Source organism: Schistocerca americana, chromosome 3 (genome assembly GCF_021461395.2).
Source record: "Schistocerca americana isolate TAMUIC-IGC-003095 chromosome 3, iqSchAmer2.1, whole genome shotgun sequence".
Classification (NCBI taxonomy): Eukaryota; Metazoa; Arthropoda; class Insecta; order Orthoptera; family Acrididae; genus Schistocerca; species Schistocerca americana.
Genome location: NC_060121.1, coordinates 209,665,230 through 209,681,704, shown reverse-complemented (window position 1 = coordinate 209,681,704; position 16,475 = coordinate 209,665,230). Strand labels below are relative to the sequence as shown.

Below are 16,475 nucleotides of genomic sequence, written 5' to 3'. Positions count from 1 at the left end.
GCTTCTGTACTATTTACAATGTTTACTTGGCCTCACATTCTAAATTTACTTCAAAGAACCACTTTGTAACTAAAAGCTTGTTTACATTTGACAAACTTACAACAAATTGAACAGTGTATCATGCAAGAACACAGTCATACCTTATCACATGTGCATTATTCATCTCAGGAACTTGTACTTAGAAACGAATAAAAACTTTTTACATTCTTTATACGTAATTTTGTGAAAATTATCTCGCACAACTGGAAGTCATCATGAAAGGAAAACATGGTGGGATTGACTTCATTAATGTACAGATCAAAGAACAAAACCATTTGTTTTGTTTCTTTATTATTTATTTTACAAATACAAAATAAATATACTCTATAATAGAAATTACAAGAAATGTCACAATTTGTATCAAACAGCAGAATATTTTTTGAGGGGGAAACCTTCTACGGGACAAAAACCCCCTCAAAAATGTTAACAAACTTCTCAAAATTATGTTAGGAAAACGAAACTACACTCATACTGACTATACTACATACAAGTGCTGTTACATATCATTCACGAAATAATCTAACAAAAAGCTGAAAAGGTTGGATTTATTGTGCATGTTTTTTATAGCAGGTAATAATTTTTTTTATAATATTGGTATTTCTGAGACCTACTGATGCAAAATCTTGAAAGGTGGTGCAAATATTATAAGATTCATCACAGTGAAAACCACAAATCCAAATTATTAAATGTGTCAATGAACAGATCTTGTGGGACAGACAAATTGCACATTAACTTTACACATAGCTGAAAGATTTTATTTTAAGTGCATGCAACATTTATAGTCCATCTTTACATGTCAATGCTACTGCAGAGGTAAGCAGAAATGACAAGTACATTACATTTCAACAATAACAACATACATCTATATTTGACCAATATATGTTTTGCAATATACTACTCTCTTGCCAAAAAGTAAAAAAAAAATTCTACCTGAGAAACATGTAGAGTATAGGAATAATACTTTTTAAAGATTCTATAAGCAGTAATAAAGAAAACAAAAATTATAAAAAATCTGTAAAATATTTGTGACATTTACACAAGATGGAATACAAAAATGTATTCATCATGCATTGGTGATGACTAGCATTAATGTGCAGAAAAGTTAAATTATATTTCTATAGGTGACAGAAAATAAAACAAATGAAAAACTGTCTTCCAGCACATTTGCAACAGATTAGCACAAAATGTAGTATCAAAAAACAAATTTTTTCATAAGAAGACTGTTTTTCTTACACTATGTTCAACACAGCTGCACTACGAGATATAAAAAATAAAAATAGCACAAATGCAGTTTCACAGACAAGCACCAATCAGCAAAAAAATCCAGCAAAAACTGGGGCATACTATTGTGGTACAACAATAGGTGGAAAAATCTATTACACACCAATTATACAACACATAATTTATGTCTGAATACTGCACATATTTATAATACATCAGTTACTGTCATTGTTACATTCTGATTTTAGGATCATAGCTTCCTCTCTCATAAGATAAAAATACAAATGATGATGGTATCATGAACGCCAAGTCAATTTTGACCAAATCTGGACTAGTAAATATGAACGATCTCAAGTCAAAGAACTCTCAAGGAATAAAGTTAATGGAAGAAAAAAAATCTAGGAAATGGAATGTCATTTCCATCAATAAGTAACAACTGAAGGCCAATATACAATGCCTTTTTGTGTCAATTTTTTCTTTGCACATTGGCTGTCAGACTTTCTGCCTCTTTTGCCCAAGATTGCTATAAATAAAATGCATCAGTTTTCCCATCTTTCACCCTACACCAGCCTCAGTTTTTTTTCCATTCTTTCCCATATTTACAACAGCCGAAGACATATTTCATAGTTAGTAATTGTTTATTAAGAAAGTTACCTCTATCATCTTCTATCTGCCTATACCAAGATCTTTAAAATTTACCGGTTCAACAATAAGGATGGTCTAGGAAGTATCAAGGCAGGAACGAGAACAACATACAAACAATGAACTCTGAGCATAAATGTAACTTTTTAAAATCTGAACAAAATAGGGCTGCAGTAAGAAAATTAATTCCTGATTAACTGAATGAACACGGGTCACAATCAAGACCACCACCTTCTCACAAAGACAAACTGACAGCTGAGAAGTCAGTCTGCTAATATCAGTACGTTTTCAGTTACTCTAAGTGACTATTGGTGATTGTGTTATAGCCAACAGTGTTAATAACAATGAAACAAGGTGCCAAACACAGACGTCTATGACAAAAGTAACAAGATTTTTCTAACATTACATTAATACTTAGGGGGAAAAAAAAATCCTCAGGCAGCAGAATGTGACCCTGCATACATGTATATGTACAATCATAATGCTTGAATTGTTGATTCATGGTTTACACAAACATATTATTCATCTTTTCTCTCTGTAAGAATCTCACAGACATTCAGAAACTATGAATGGCTGCAAAAAGCCTTTTGCATAATTTGTACTTTTATGTTACAAAGAATTTAAAAAAATAAAATAATAATAATAAATGAAAATTACCCAAAGAATTTTAATGTGTGAAATGGGAAAGAGGAGTCATATTTCAGCTGACAGAAAGATTTGATAAGGCTGGCAATTCATACATAATCCTTCATAATATTCATTCTCTGCTGGATCAAGTGTCAGGTCAGCAAACAGTAGGAGAGCTTCTGACTTTCCACCAAAGAAAATCATTAAGTTTATTATAATACTGTCTTACTTATATACCCAATGCTCACATTTCAACCCTATCCATTGAGCAAATGTTTTGTTGTATTTTAAATTTTAAATACATGAACACATGAATTCAACTAAAAAAGGAATGTGTGTTCAACACAACTGCTTTGTGATGATGTAAGGATGAGAATTACAAGCCACAACATTCTTCCAAAACACCTTACCTGTTACTTACACAATTAAATGCACACTTAGTCAGGAACATTCAAGAAAGCAATGAAGCCACATTCCTGATAAAGCTAACCCAAAAAAGTGACTTTGAATATAGAGATAATCCCTAGTTTCTTTTACTTCAAATGTTTCAATGTCAGTTAACAACTAATACAATAATTAGAATCAATCACGATTATCACTGCAGCTCATAGTTAAAATTCTGATGATCTGTCAGTATAGTAAAGGCATAATACCACACGGAATGTGATTAACTGCTTGAGATTCACTTCGTAAGTACAAAATCAGAAATGTTGAAAAGTAATAATTTATGTTTCATCATTAAACTACATATGAAATAAACAATTAAACATGTGTTACCTGTTCTGTCTCCAAACACTGATATCTCACCCCCCCCCCCTTCCTTCCCCACAATACCCTCCATTTGTTTATCGCAACTGCAACCACCTTTGTGGACAAATGATCCAGTCTTAAATTACATATGTAAAATTTCAGAACCTCTCTCTGTTACTAGAAAACATATTCTAGTAATTGTACATTTTAAAAAGAGTCGTTAGTCCCAGAAACCCATTTTTTGCCACTTCCTACATACTATAAATGTATGTAATGTAATGGCATAATGTAGGTAAAAATTATGTTTCACATCACATAAGTAATGTTTCTACAAATCATGTTTTAAGTATAATTGTGTCTCACAGAACAACACAGAAAATCTTTTCCTTTTTTTCATTTTCCTTCTTTTACAAAAGTAGAGTACATTAAAATTGCTCTTACAAAGCTGCTGCCTTAAGAGAAGTAACGGTACAGGCCAGGGTTAGCACCATCAGACCCACGTGACCCTAGTGTACGTAAAACGGCAAATGGATCTCCCACCGCTCCACTCCCTCTTCTTCCATTTTCACCACTGCCAGGCTGTCCACCAGTATCTCTGATACCTGATCCACCAGCACCTACTTGTGGCTGTGCCCTCACCACACTCGCATAAGTAGGACCCGGCTGCTGTCCAATGCCACAATCACCACTGCTATCACTTTCTCTCCGTGCAGATTTCTTCTCACCATCTGCCCCAGATTCTGAACTAACTACATTCTGCACTAACGGCTGCTGCATCTGCAAACCCACACTTACAGCAGCACGAGCATAGCCAGCAAATGCTCCACTGGTGCTGCCACCACTGCTACCAGACAGGCTCCTGTCAGTCATATTGTCTAGCATACAGCACAGATCTCTCTGAGAGGATATTTGATTCGATAAAGCGGCCTGGCGGCGGTACAGGGGCACAGACTGCTGAGGGGATTGTGGTTGCATGTGAGGTGCCAGAGTCAGTGAGTTCACAAAAATCTGATGTGGAAACTGTTGTTGTTGTTGTTGTTGTTGTTGTTGCTGCTGCTGCTGCTGCTGTTGTTGTTCTTGTGACTGTTGCTGCTGCTGTAGCTGTTGCAATGGCATTTGCTGCAGATGATGAAAACGAATTTGTTGCTGCTGTATGTTCTGCAGTTGTAGTTGCTGCTGGTGTTGTAGAGTCAGTTGCTGCTGTTGTACACTTGGAGTTTGTTGCTGTGCACTTACTGGTTGAGGTTGCTGCATGCCTGCTGTCTGCTGTTGTACACTTGGTAGCAGCTGTTGAATACTTGGTGGGGGTTGCTGCATACCTGGCAGTGGCTGCTGCAGACCAGGCAGTGGCTGATTTACACCTGCTAATGGTAGTGGCTGTTGTACACCAGATAGTGGTGGATGTGTACTCAAAGGTGGCGGCTGCTGCTGCTGCACCATCGTTGGCAGTTGCTGCTGGACAGGGAGACTCTGCTGCTGTGCAGTAGTTGGTGGTTGCTGTTGTACACTCGTTGGCAGCTGCTGCGGTACACTCGTTGGCAGTTGCTGCTGTACACTCGTTGCCAACTGCTGCTGTACACTCGTTGCCAGCTGCTGCTGTACACTCGTTGGCAGCTGCTGCTGTACACTCGTTGCCAGCTGCTGCTGTACACTCGTTGGCAGCTGCTGCTGTACACTCGTTGGCAGCTGCTGCTGTGTACCTTGTGGCTGCTGTTGCACACTTTGTGGTTGCTGCGGCTGTTGCTGTTGTATATTTTGCTGTAGCCGTTGCTGCTGCTGCTGCTGTTGCAATAGCAGTAACTGCTGTTGTTGCAGCCGGCGCAGCTCACTTTCATGAAGTGAAAATTGTTTCGTGTTGCAGGTTGCATTTGGTTCCACTGCTTTCTCGAGTATAATGTTTGGGAAGTTCTGCACCAGTGGGTTACACTGCAGACAAAATGAAATATGATTAAAACATACAACAAGAAAATTTCCACGCTATGACTTTACACTGAATGATTTTTCAGCCTTACACCCTATAGTTAAAAAGACACACCTGAGTGTTAAAAGTTGAACCTATTCAATACAATACAGCAAAGCCTGGAGGCATAGCATGGTTGGACAGCTAAAAAAAAGATATTAGTAACCAAATCCACAATCCTTCAACCCTGTCTTACACATGCATACAATTTTTGATGCACAGCATGCATATTATTGCTGTATTTATCCCATGAGGCAAACAGTGAGTAAACAGTGGTTGTATTTTCAGATGTAATGTCTTAAAAGTCTCTCCCAGTGGTTAATAAAAGCCATACACAAATGTGAATAAATTTAAAGTTGTCAGGAAAAAATCTGCGAGTGGTATATTAAAATAATTCTTCCTCTCCCCCCTGCCCTCTCCTCCCCCACACACCAAAATCCGCAATAAGAATTTAATCATCTTTGATAAGGGTGTCAGATGCTCAGATACAACATGTTTTATCTTCTGACTCCCAGACAGTGTGTACACTAGTGACCCGCACAGATAGAGGTCCGAGATCTGGGCAGGCATTCATAAGGCACACTACATTAAGTTGGCAATGCAACTAGAAGTTTGACAATCATCAGAGGTCACCAGCCTCGAATGTGCCCACAGCCTACTTTCCGCGTACCCTACTGGCCAGCAGACAGGTTTTAGAGATGGGCCCAGCCAACTCTAGCTCATTATATGTTTCCCTCTGCATATGTGTCATCATACTGTTGTTGTGACCACTCCATGGCTAGTATACCCATTACGATAAATTTGTCTTCAAGACTTCATAAAGTTTGTTGTGATAAGTCATCATGTGGTGTTCTCTTGGTGGCAAGTAGGGTCGTATCTTCACGTGTTTTCCATTGTGCAGTTGCTTTTCACAGTTTGTCATTGCGTGGAGTCTCTGACTTAAACATAGGTGCAGCAACAAAAGGACCTCATCACAGTGATGCAACAGGCTTTGCCAGTGTTGCCCTCCAAAAATTAATCTCTCACTCCATTTTTCCTCGGTTTCCACCATTCGATGTGGTAGCAAAAGATTTGGAGGTGGACAAACGCTGCCTACAGCAGCATTTTCATGCCTTCCACATTACACATGAGGAGGTACGTCATGCACTATTTCTGTCATTGGCTTCTCCCACCTCGGGTTAGATGTTGCAGCAGTTGGCCTCCTTGCAGGAGCCTTCCTCAGTGTCATTCGATGTCTCATTTTCGTTGTTGTCTTCCTCTTTTTCATGCATGTCGTGGCCACTAGGGTTTTACCAATGCAAGATGCAGTCCGTTCAGTCTTATCATGCCTGGGCTGTGACCCTCCACAGCCATAGTCACAAGTGCCATTTTGTCATGAACAAGTCAAAAGAGTCATATGCAGACACCATGGTCCATGACATTATCATCTGCTCCACCCCACATAACAAAGCCCAGCAATGGGCCCTCCAGTTACAATCCCTCCCTTGAAAGAGGGTTTCATCAACTGCCCCGTCGTACGAGGTCTTGTAAGCCACTGTTCAGCAACTGAAAGCCTGGTGTGATGTCACAGCAGTACAGGTTGGCCCGGCCGCATCTACTGCATCTGGGGAGGACAACATTGCGGCAGTGCAAGTCGGCCGATCTGTAAGCTCCTGCATGGCACTTACAGAGCATTCCAGCCACCACTCTGTTGCTGTCATGTGCATCATGCTACTCCAAACATAACAGATCACAAGGTTTATATAGATTATTTATTTACTTAATTGGTTATATTCAAGGTCGATATGATTCGCATTTTAAGAGTTCCCCAGCATTGAGCCATCTGTAGTGTTAGAAAAAAAGCCACATTGTGGAAGTCTTGGCCAATTCATGATGGAAGTCCACATCAGGCCTTTGGCTTTTCAGTCATGGACTCTGACAGTTGGTATCTGCCGAGATCCCCTAACAGTCTTTGGAATCTCTGTGCTTGGAATTTTGGGATTTCTTTGAGGTAGGCATAGGGTATGCCACAGACTTTCAACCCCACATAACCTTGAAGCAGTCAGCTTGTCCTGGATTTTTTTTTAATGCTAAGAGGATTCCCCTGGTCCCCCTCTCCCAAGTAAAGGTAGAGCTGGAACAGCTCCGCCCTCCTGGGTTGTGGCTCCTACTTCCTCTAGTGAATGGGCCACACCCCTTTGTCATGCGTAAGAAACACTGTGGCAAACTGTGTCTTTGCAGCAATGTTAAGGATACTGTGAACTCATAGTCCGTGATCAACACACGTCCTGTTCACACACTTTAGCAGGATGTCAAATCTTCTCCAAACTTTATCTTTCCAAAGCATATCACCAATTACCCCTGGATGATGAATCCAAGTGTATCATGATCATTAACACACCATTTGGCCTTTATCAATATCAAGGGTTGATGATTGAATTGGAAGTAACCCCGCAATTTGGAACACATCACATCATCATTACAGGACCTCTATGACCTCTTCCTACAACTCTGGGCTGTGGGTCTGTGTTGCAATCTGCAGAAGTTCATATTTATCAACCATCTCTTGAGTATCTGGGCCACATCATTTCGAGGCATCCAACCTGTGGAATGCCATGTCACGGCCATTATGGAACTGCCGAGTCCCTCATCATTGTGTGAATGGCAGGTTTTTGAAGGTAAAATTACCTACTACCAACAGTTCATTCCCAAGATGTCCACCATCACGTAACCACTTCTTCATCTCCTTCTATGCAAAGGTGCTCCTTTTGTCAGGTCTCCATCATGCAACCAGGCCATCAACACACAGACGGAACTCCTGTGGTCGACACAGTGTCTAGCTACCATTGATCATCCCAAAAAACCATTGGGGAGGGGGAGGAGGGTGCGTTCTTCACCTATCAGAATGCAGACGACTCTGAGCAGCCACTGGTATTTGCATCCGAAACTCTCAGTCCAGCACAGATCCAGTACTCTCAGACACAGCAGATGGCTCTGGCCATTGTGTACCTGGTCACCAAGTTTCACATTTTCTTGTATGGCACCGAGTTCCAACTAATTACAGACCACAAGCCCTTACTTTCATAATTTAGTCAGGGCTCCCGGGTCCCTGATAAAGCAGCCCACAGGTTGCAGAGGTGGGCCTTGTTCCCCTCTAAATACAACTATAACATTAATTTTCATATCACAGAGTACTGTGCCAATGAAGACACCTTATCCTGGTTGCCTGTTGGCCCTTGAGTTAGACTGGGAGGAGCTTGTGTGTTTTCATTTGGACATCTCTTCCCACCAAGCAGCAGAATGGTTTTCTGATCACTAGCGTGCCCAAGTTGCCAAGGCAACAACAGCTGACCCCACCCTCAGGCAGGCAGGCAGGCAGGTAGGCAGACTGCCTCATCCGACAGGTTTGCCTTCCCGGTGTCCTAGCTGCTTATCCAATTCACTTTGTCTTGCACTATCATCTCTCAATCTTAGACTGCGTTCTCTTCACCACCACAGATGACACAGCTCCCTTGTGGTCATTCCTGGGAGTCTGCAGCGAGAGGTTTCACAGCTGTTACTTGAGGGGCACTCAAGTGCTTCCCAGACTAAACCCTTGGCTCGCAGATATGTTTACCAGTCCAGCGTTGACCAAGATCTAGAAAACTTGGTTGCTGTATGTCCCCAGTGTGCTTGTCAACAGGTGGCTCCCAGGTCATCATTCTCTCCATGGCCTCTAGCAACCCAGCATTGGGAACGCATCCATGTTTGTTTGGCAGGTCCATTTCTGAATGTGTTCTGGTTGATTGTCATTGGCGTCTTTTTGCATTTTTCTGGTGCCCTTTGTCCACTACTGAGGCCACTATTTAAGTGCTCTCCAAATTTTTTTCTGTGGAAGGTCTTCCAGTTACCATCACTTCTGATAATGGACCCCAGTTCCTACCTCAGCTATTTCACGATTCCTGTGTGCACTCAGCCATATGCCATGTTTGTTCCCCTCCCTTTTACCATCAATCTAACAGGAAGACTGAGCGCACGATTCGCATGTTTAAGATCCAGAGGAAAATATATCAGCAAGACTTCCTTGTAGAAGAAATGTTGAATTCTATTCTGACAGCTATCAAATCACTCCTATTGGTTCAGATAGACCAGGGGAGCTGCTTCATGGGGCAAACTGAGGACATTGCTCTTTCTCCTCTTGGATCTCGCCCGCCATTGCATTCCAGCAGACTGGTTTTAAGCAGGGAATGGCAATCTGGATGCGTAGGGTTTGGTCGGCAACCCAGCTGGAAACGAGAAGTCATCATGTGCCAGAACGGCCGCTGCATCTGGACCTTAGAGACAGGGAACCAGCAGTCAGCTCTGCATCCAGGTGAGCACCCATAACCCCATCCTGGCTGCAACAGAGGGTTCCTGCCTCCTCTTCCACCTACAGGAGCACCTCTGCCTGAAGAGCTTATACCTTTGCAGCCTCCTGCAGTGGCTCCAGTGGAGCTCCAGTTGGAGTGCATACGTCTTGCTGTTTCAATGACACAGTAGCAGTCTCAGCCTGCAGCAGTGTTGCCTCCATCTTGGACATTGCCATGGATCCTCACTTGGACTGCCCACTGATGGTTGTGCAGTTTCATGCCCAGACATGAAAAGGAGGGGGGTTGTCGGGGCCCTCCTTCTGCTACCTACTTTCGCACATATCCCTGGTCTCCAGCTACCACGAGTTGCTTGCTCCTCTTGCTTCTGAGGACATAGGCACCATCTCCACAATGCTACCATCCACAACTCGCCCCACAGATCTGTAATGCCCTGTTCCCAAAGAGGGGAGAAGTGCAGTGACCTGGAGAAATCCACAAGTCAGCAGACACAGCTAGACATTCAACTACAGTCAGAGGCTGCCACTCGAGGATATGTATGCACACGCACACTACCCACTGGCCAACAGCTTTTAGAGGCAGGCCCAGCCAGCTTTAACTCAGTTAGGCCCTAAATGTTTTATCTCTGAATAAGTTTTATTGGATTGTTAATGTGAGCCACTCCATGGCTAGTCTACCTATTATAATAAGTTGTTTTCTAGACTTAATATAGTTTGTTGTGTTATCGTGTGATGTCCTCTCATGTGATTAGAACATATATCATGGCATATGGGCAGTACAGAACTACCCATACAACTGATTTCTACAGCTGCTGACTAAATTCATATACACCACAGATTACAGTGTATATTTTGCCTGTTCATCATTCAGGTCCTGGTGTGGAGGCGAGATTATTTTATATTTTAAAAGCACAATACAGCAGTGCATGTAGAAAATGAACTTAATGCTCACTCTGATGACTCAAGATTAAAGTATATGTAGAAATACATATTTAGCATGGAGAGAAAACAGTTTTGATTAGTATATAATGAGAATGTTTATAAGTGGACTGGTAGGAAACAAATAAATAGAAATTTTTTTTTACGAAAATAAAAGTACAATTACGTATTTTATTATGATTATATAATTGATGGAGGACTTGTGAACATTATTCCATACTTAATGTTTTATCATCCAAATTTATGTTATTTTCAAGTGTGAATAAATCTAATTATTTCAAAACACTTTTGACTAAGCAGCAGTATTTGGAATTTACATAAAACATATATGTAACTTGTGTTATAATCTATCAAGTTGTCTCCGACTCCTGGTTACATGATGAATTATATCCCTGAAGCTCTCACTGTACTATCAAATGAAAGAAGTACAAAATGTAGACTCAAGTGTACTTATTCCATTGATAAAATAGTACACCCTATCACTCACAGGCCATAATCTGATCAAGTATTTTCCATCAATACTAATGGTTCAGTGAGTGTCTTAAAATGTTTGTAAATACTGTGTGTTCTCTCAAATCTAAAAAATGATGACTTCGCCTATAATTTGAAATCATTAAAACCACTGCTGAGACTGTAATAAATTTTAGGGGTAAAATTAGTTTTAAATGTGAAAACAAAGTTCCTCAAATTCCATCATTTAAGTTAAAGACTGTGGAAAATATCTAAACTTATTATTATTATTATTATTATTATTATTATTATTATTGTTGTTGTTGTTATTATTACTATTATTATATTGTTTATAACTTCTAATATTCAACTAATAATACCTAATAAATAATAATGCCTAACTAATAATAAACCTGTGAGGGGTTGTTAGATCTCCCATCAGGTGCTTTCCTGGGTGGTGCACTGTGGAAAGCCCCCTCGATTTGAGTGGTGCTGGGGAAATTAAATGCCCAAGGTGGACAAAATACAATCATAAAATCAATCACCATCAGATATGGTAATCAGTGGCTGTTGGTTAGCATTTGTTCACATAGTTGGTGCAGTTGTTAGGAATGCAGCTTAATCTTGACAATTGAGTCTTATAATCTCATGATCTCCACCGGAGGTTGATTTTTGGCAATCTTCAACTTGAAGAAATAATGGTAGAACAACAGGAAACAATTACACTACCCCAGGATCCCATCAACAGATTGGATTCCCACTCTAGTCACAGGATTCTGGAGGACCAGACATGCCATATATAGAACTATCGGAACTTCTAAAACCCTCTTAGAACAAAACAAAAAATTTTATGGTTACATTGAAATTATGGCACTGCAAGAAATCTGGTTTACAGATTAAAATCACTTCAACTCTGAGAACTGAAAGTTCTATAAGGAAACCCTGCAGTGCATATCAACACTGGACCAAAACAATTTGGCACAGGCTTCTCGGTTCACAAGTCCATCACAGATTCAGTCACTGACTTTCCATCACCTTCAGAAACATTATCAATACTGTCAATAAAATGAGGAAAGGAGGCCTACACACTGATTAATGTGCATGACTACAGTAGAAAAGACTCACGATTGATAGAAGACTTCTGGGAACTTCTGCAAGAAATCACGAAAAAAATTTCTAACACCACATCAATGACTTCAATGGGCAGTTACGAAAATAAAAGAAATGCAAGAGAATCACTGGGCTGCACACAGCTACAACAGAACCAATAAAAATGGTGGACATCTCATATGCTTCTGCCAAAATTTTAATCTCAAAATTATGTCATCACTACTCAAGAAGTCCACACAAAAACTAAAGAAATGGAAAGGCCCCATAAAACACACTGAGAGCTCCAGGTTAACCATACTGCTACCTCTTTGATATAACACCAAAGATGTCCTCACTGCAAAAACCAGGACAGTATGCTTAGAGTCTGACCACAACTTACTACAGATCAAAGTAAAAAAACAAACAAGAGAAACAAAGAGTTTCCAGACATATTCCAAACACCCACAATTCAGCAAGAAGAAAATAAATAACTGAAGAAATATGTAGGGTGGACACCACAAATGGCCTGAACTCATTGAGAAAGTAAAGCAAACAATACAATTAGGTCAACCCTCGAGGAGATGAAAACATACCATAGGTGGTGAAACATCACACGCAATCAAGAAGTCGAATCTAGGATTAAAACATGGAATAATTTCAATAATCGTAAAACAAAAGAGAGGCACAAAGTTTTAGAGGTATGGGGGAGGTGTCTCTAAATTTATTTGACGACAAAAATACAAATACAATAATAAGAGGTTGAATGAAATAGAAGAAGACACTACCAAAAACACCATCCACAATTTTTATAATCTTCGGAGAGAATTTAACTGGTTACCAACCTCCCAGCCTAAACTTCCAGTGATCTGACGGATCCCTGAAAACTGATACACAGAATAATTGTGAAACTCTGGCCAAATATTTCCGTGCACTCCTCCACAGTGAAGATCCATCTGAACAACTCTGATTTGTAAAACCAGTACCAAAATCCTTATTTGCTTCCACCCTCACAAGAAAAAATAGTGAAAATAATCACACCACCGAAAAACAACAGAGCACCTGGTGAAGATGACATAATTTCAGAATTATGGAACTGAATCACAAAAACATAACGCCAAAGATTCACAGAATAATATCAGAAATCTGGAAAACAGAGAAAATTCCAAAAGAACAGAAGAGCACCTTGTTACCCATTCCACAAGAAAGGAAACAAAACAGATTCCAGTGATTACATAGGAAAATTATAAAATTCTCTCTATGGCTTTGCTGAAGCGACTTTAATTGCAAGCAAAGCCTCAGACTGGCAAGTATCTGGTTCAGAAAAGGGAGACCCCGTATTGAACAGATCTGGACCTCAAAAAGCCATACTACGTGTTACACACACATCTGTTCATTTTAAAAAAGTTTATGATTCTGTTAACAAACACTGTTTAATAGCCTACGAGAATTAGGAGTCGATAGAAAGACCAGTGCCATCATCCAGAAAACTTTATCAGAAACCACATTAAAAGTGAAATTCATGGGAGAAATCTCAAACTCACTCAAAATTCAAGCAGGATTCTGACAAGGAGATGGCTTATCATCACTCTTTGTCAACATTCCACAGGAAAAATAATCAGGGAATGGGATAACTATGTCAAAGAGAAAAGAAAAAGTATCACTGTAAAGTGCCTGGCCTCTGCAGACGACCTGGTGATATAAAAAACAAAAAAGATGAAGCCAACATACAACTAGATAAACTACCAGGTGGTTATAATTCAAGTGTAGCTACTCACAAACGTCCAGCATGGGGTGTAGTTATTGTACGATAGCAAAACTTGATAGATATTCTAATGCGTTAATGGAGAACAGATTTAGACAGGGAAAGAATTAGTTCCAATTTTGGCCACCTGGTACAAAGATGAAAATCTGGCACTATAAATGCAAGAAAGATATATAAAAATGTTTCCGTATGTAATGGATCAGGAACAGGACATGAGCAGAGAAGATCAAACAAGAGAAAAAGGCATAATGCTGATTTTATTATTAACCACTGTCTACACAATTTGCTCACAATGAATACAGCCTACACTGGACCTCCGTACGTAGCTGCACTTTAATTATAATCACCCTATACGTGAAATTGCCCTTGAAACTGTATTCCAAGTTTGCTACAAAAAAACTCTATAAAAAAACGCCAAATCAAATGGAAAACATCCACTGAAAACACAGTATGAAAAAATCTCTCAGGTCACCCACTTCAGGTACCTAGGAGATACCATCCGACCCACAAGACTAAACACAATCTCCAACACAGAAAGAATATTCAAAATGCAAAAGGCATACAAACTGAAATGGAATCAAAACAAAAAAGAGCAGTATCTTGTAATGCAAAACTATGACACTACAACAGTGTCGTTTCACTGGAAGCCTTCTATGCAGCAGAAACTACGGTCATTACAGGGATGAAAAAAATCCATGACACCAAAAAACATGAATGAAAAATTCTTAGAAAAATATATGGCGCTATTCCCCAAGATGGAACTTAGGTCAGACGACCTACAAAGGAACTCTACAAACACAAAATTTAGGAAAATTCACCTGAAGTTCTACGGGCACCTAGGTAGGATGCAAGAAAAACACTCAAAAAATTGTCAACATTGTTAAAACAAGCAAAAAGACGAATTAGATGAAAGAAACACAAAAAGACGCAATAACTGAAAATTTCAGAAGAAGAAATTGAGGACAGAAAGCAGTTCAGAAGTAAAATCAAAAACAAGAAACTTGAACATGTCACACTGGAAAAAAACGCGAATCAGTGAAGAGGTTTTGGGAAGAAAAGAAAAGGAAGCGAAGCTGAGATTTGCTCAAATTCATGTGTTCTCCTAAAGAGGAATAACTGAGACTGAGAATGATGATGATGATGATTGAATGCAGCAGCCACATTAACTTGTGAAATTTGCTGCTCGTCAGCACTGCACATATAGAAATCATAGATGTTTGAGACTCAAAAAAGTCTTGTGAATCATACACTTTCATTTGATTCAGCCGCCTATGCTTCGGTCTCAGGCAGGATCCCGAATTTCATTCAATGCTGAGGTGCTACTCCAATACATCTGTTCGACTTTAGGGGGAAAACAAAGTCGGCTGAGGTGTGAATGGGAATTTGCACTGAGAAGGAAGATATGCTAGGGCAGTTCATGCAGCTCGGCAAAGTGAGTGTGTCAGGTTGACATAGTGGTTAGCGCATCAGCCTAGGGAGCAAGAAATCCAGAATTCCAGTCTTGGTACAAATTTCTATTTGTTGTTCAAGTCTACACATATATATCAATGTACGAAAAAGGTAAATGAATGCTATAACACACCTGTACTTGCTGGAAAGTAGGCTGCGTCTTATCACCAAGAATCTCATCCAGTGTTCTTGCTAGATCTTGTACGGGACTCATTTGCTTCCTACTTGCCATGCGCAGCAATTCAAGAAACCTTTAGAAATAAAGATGTTTATTAAAAGCACACCTCATGTTATCCACAAATAATAATTTGATGAACATTTATAATTGGAATGTTTCTGTACTGCCAACAATTGTATTGCAATTTCCATGTATTTCACAGAAAAAGAGAGGAAGGTGGGGATGGGGTGTGTGATGAGAAGGAATTTTACAGTAAACTTTGGTGTTTTCATTCATTTAATTCTCAGAACCATCAACTAGCATAACAGGTTAACCTGTATAACAGTCTTAATTTTTCTCCGCCTGTAATTTCCAACCTTAAGTACATTTGTTTCTATGACACTAATAAAAAATGCGTTTTCAAATGGCAATATAAGGTTTTTATTACAATAAATACCAATTTACGAAAATATTAAAAGAATCATTCTTTCATTTCATGTTTTGGAATGAATATCCTCTAATCAGAGCCTTTCAATATCGTGTGCAAATATCTGTTGTTGCTAATGTGCCATATCAAAGGGTCAGTTCACTTGCAGGATTCATGAGTAATCCATGATTGACATTGTGTGCACTACCCATCTGGTTTACTTTTCAAACAATACTTGATTACTGTGCTCTTTTACTACGCTTATGATGTAAAATGCTAATGGAGATAGGTGATACATCTTTATGATGATAAAGGTTTTTATGTGAAATGGGAAAGATTAAATTTCAGGACATAGACTGGATTGATAAAACATTGATAAATGCCAGTCATAACATTCTGAAAGGCTGCACTGATACAAGAGATAAATTATGGCACTCCTTACTGACAAAGACAATAGGATTATTCTTTCTGGACAAAGATCTAGCTGCTAGCAGATGTTACAGTGGCTATGTCTGAATGGACAGCTTAAATGTGACAGTAACTTGACCAACCTGCAATCTTATCAGGCTGCAATGCTAGGATATATCTTCCTTACATATGTTAAGAAATACCATGATGGCAAAACAACAAAGGGAAGTG

At 39.5% G+C, this 16,475-nt stretch overlaps 1 protein-coding gene across 1 annotated transcript in view; it reads right to left on the bottom strand.

Annotated features, from left to right (window-relative positions):
• Positions 1 to 327: 327 nt before the first annotated feature.
• The window catches only part of LOC124605713 (probable helicase with zinc finger domain), a 150,562-nt gene continuing 134,414 nt past the window's right edge, over positions 328 to 16,475 (bottom strand). The window contains exons 18-19 of the mRNA XM_047137586.1: positions 15,386 to 15,503; positions 328 to 5,205 (exon numbers count right to left, since the gene is read on the bottom strand). Of these exons, the coding sequence (XP_046993542.1) occupies positions 3,733 to 5,205; positions 15,386 to 15,503 (1,591 nt within the window). The 3' untranslated portion in view covers positions 328 to 3,732. The remainder of the gene's footprint in view (positions 5,206 to 15,385; positions 15,504 to 16,475) is intronic.